The sequence below is a fragment of the Phyllobates terribilis genome, unplaced genomic scaffold (assembly GCF_046119375.1).
Source record: "Phyllobates terribilis strain yellow unplaced genomic scaffold, ASM4611937v1 Scaffold_10__3_contigs__length_209671492, whole genome shotgun sequence".
Classification (NCBI taxonomy): Eukaryota; Metazoa; Chordata; class Amphibia; order Anura; family Dendrobatidae; genus Phyllobates; species Phyllobates terribilis.
Genome location: NW_027362770.1, coordinates 194,872,655 through 194,874,393, shown reverse-complemented (window position 1 = coordinate 194,874,393; position 1,739 = coordinate 194,872,655). Strand labels below are relative to the sequence as shown.

General features: G+C 55.3%; 1 protein-coding gene across 1 annotated transcript; it reads left to right on the top strand.

The window, feature by feature from the left end:
* The first annotated feature begins 1,036 nt into the window (after positions 1–1,036).
* Positions 1,037–1,506, top strand: LOC141164342 (histone H2A.J-like). The gene has a single exon (XM_073649479.1). It carries the CDS (start codon positions 1,072–1,074, stop codon positions 1,474–1,476), a length of 405 nt encoding a protein of 134 aa, XP_073505580.1. The 5' UTR covers positions 1,037–1,071; the 3' UTR covers positions 1,477–1,506.
* The last annotated feature ends 233 nt before the right edge of the window (positions 1,507–1,739 follow it).

Here is a 1,739-nt window from a genome sequence, read left to right as displayed (position 1 = left end):
TTTCTCCATTATTCAGCTATTAACCCATTCAGTGCGCACCCTTTGCTCTCCAGATCGGTTGATGCTTCTGATCGATGTTAATCTCCCAGATTGATGTATTTCCAGGTCTGGATCTCATTGTCATTAATGGTAACAGATCCGGGTTCTCCTGTGGGCGGAGCCGGGGTTCTTCTTAGTGCTGATTGGCTGATCGCTGAATTTGAATCTCCCGCTCTTTGGCTGATGGCTTCTCCGCTCTTTGTATCGTCTGTACATCGCGCGGTGTCCGGTCGGGCGGCTCTCGGACGATCCGCTCGTGTTCATTGATCGGCGGCCGCTCTTCTCCCCCCCAGGGGTCTGATCCCCGGATTAGTGGCGCAGTATCCGCTCCTATAATACCGGCTGCGGGGAGGAGCGGGATGTGATCGGCTTCATCCACCTTCACATGTGGATTATAGAGGACGAGGACTCCGGGGAGGGGACGGATGATGGGGGTAGTAGTGAGGAGCAGCCGGCCACCAATAGGGGACGCTGTAGGTGATCGGTGGCGGCGCCTCCTCACTGTCTGCAGGCGGATTCCTCGAGATAAGATTCCGTCCAGTGAAGTTCTCCGCTTATAACGACGTCTCGCTGCTTCATCCTGTGCAAACTACAACCTGACACAGAGCAGAATATTCAGCATTTTCTTCTGCTCCAAGTCCAGATCCTGTCCCCCTTCATGGAGTCACTGGTGCAGATCGGGAGCGATGGATGTAACAAGTCCCCGGGCAGCTCCATCCCCGAGAAGAGAGAAAGTGCCTCATATACAAAATCATCCAGAAAATCCACAGCGGAATAGAATTATTAGTAAGATTATTAATACAATTATTATCACGTTTTCTATTGGGTGAGAAACTCATGTGACCAAAGGAACTGTACTAAGCTCCGCCCCCTGCAGCTCATTGGTGATTCCCCGAGTCTCTTCTCTATTGGCAGCTTCAGATCCGTCCAATGACAGGAGAGGAGGGCGGGGCAGCAGAGTATATAAGGCGCAGAACACGGTCCCGTCTCCACACTCTTCTGTCTCCGTTGTTCTCTGCATTGATCGTCACCATGTCTGGACGCGGCAAACAAGGAGGAAAGGTCCGCGCTAAAGCCAAGACCCGCTCATCCCGGGCAGGACTGCAGTTCCCGGTCGGTCGTGTGCACAGACTTCTCCGCAAGGGCAACTACGCCGAGAGGGTGGGCGCCGGCGCTCCGGTCTATCTGGCCGCTGTGCTGGAGTATCTGACCGCTGAGATCCTGGAATTGGCCGGTAATGCCGCCCGGGACAACAAGAAGACCCGCATCATCCCCCGCCACCTGCAGCTGGCCGTGCGCAATGACGAGGAGCTGAACAGGCTGCTGGGTGGGGTGACCATCGCCCAGGGGGGCGTCCTGCCCAACATCCAGGCCGTGCTACTGCCCAAGAAGACCGAGAGCAGCAAGTCGCCAAGCAAAGCGAGCAAGAGCAAGTGAGCGCTGCAGCCGATCCTGTATCATCCACACAACCAAAGGCTCTTCTAAGAGCCACCCACACCGTCACCACAAGAGCCGGCGCCGCTGATCTCGGGGATGTCCTCACATGGGGCTGATGTTACCCCACTCAGTGTATAGGGGCACACATGTCCACGGGGGATTGTATGAGGACAGACACAGGATCACCTGCACTTACACGTTGTAACGCCACAAACTGCACGGGATACTAGTGCAAGGAGATGAATGGGTTAATGCTTGGTCAC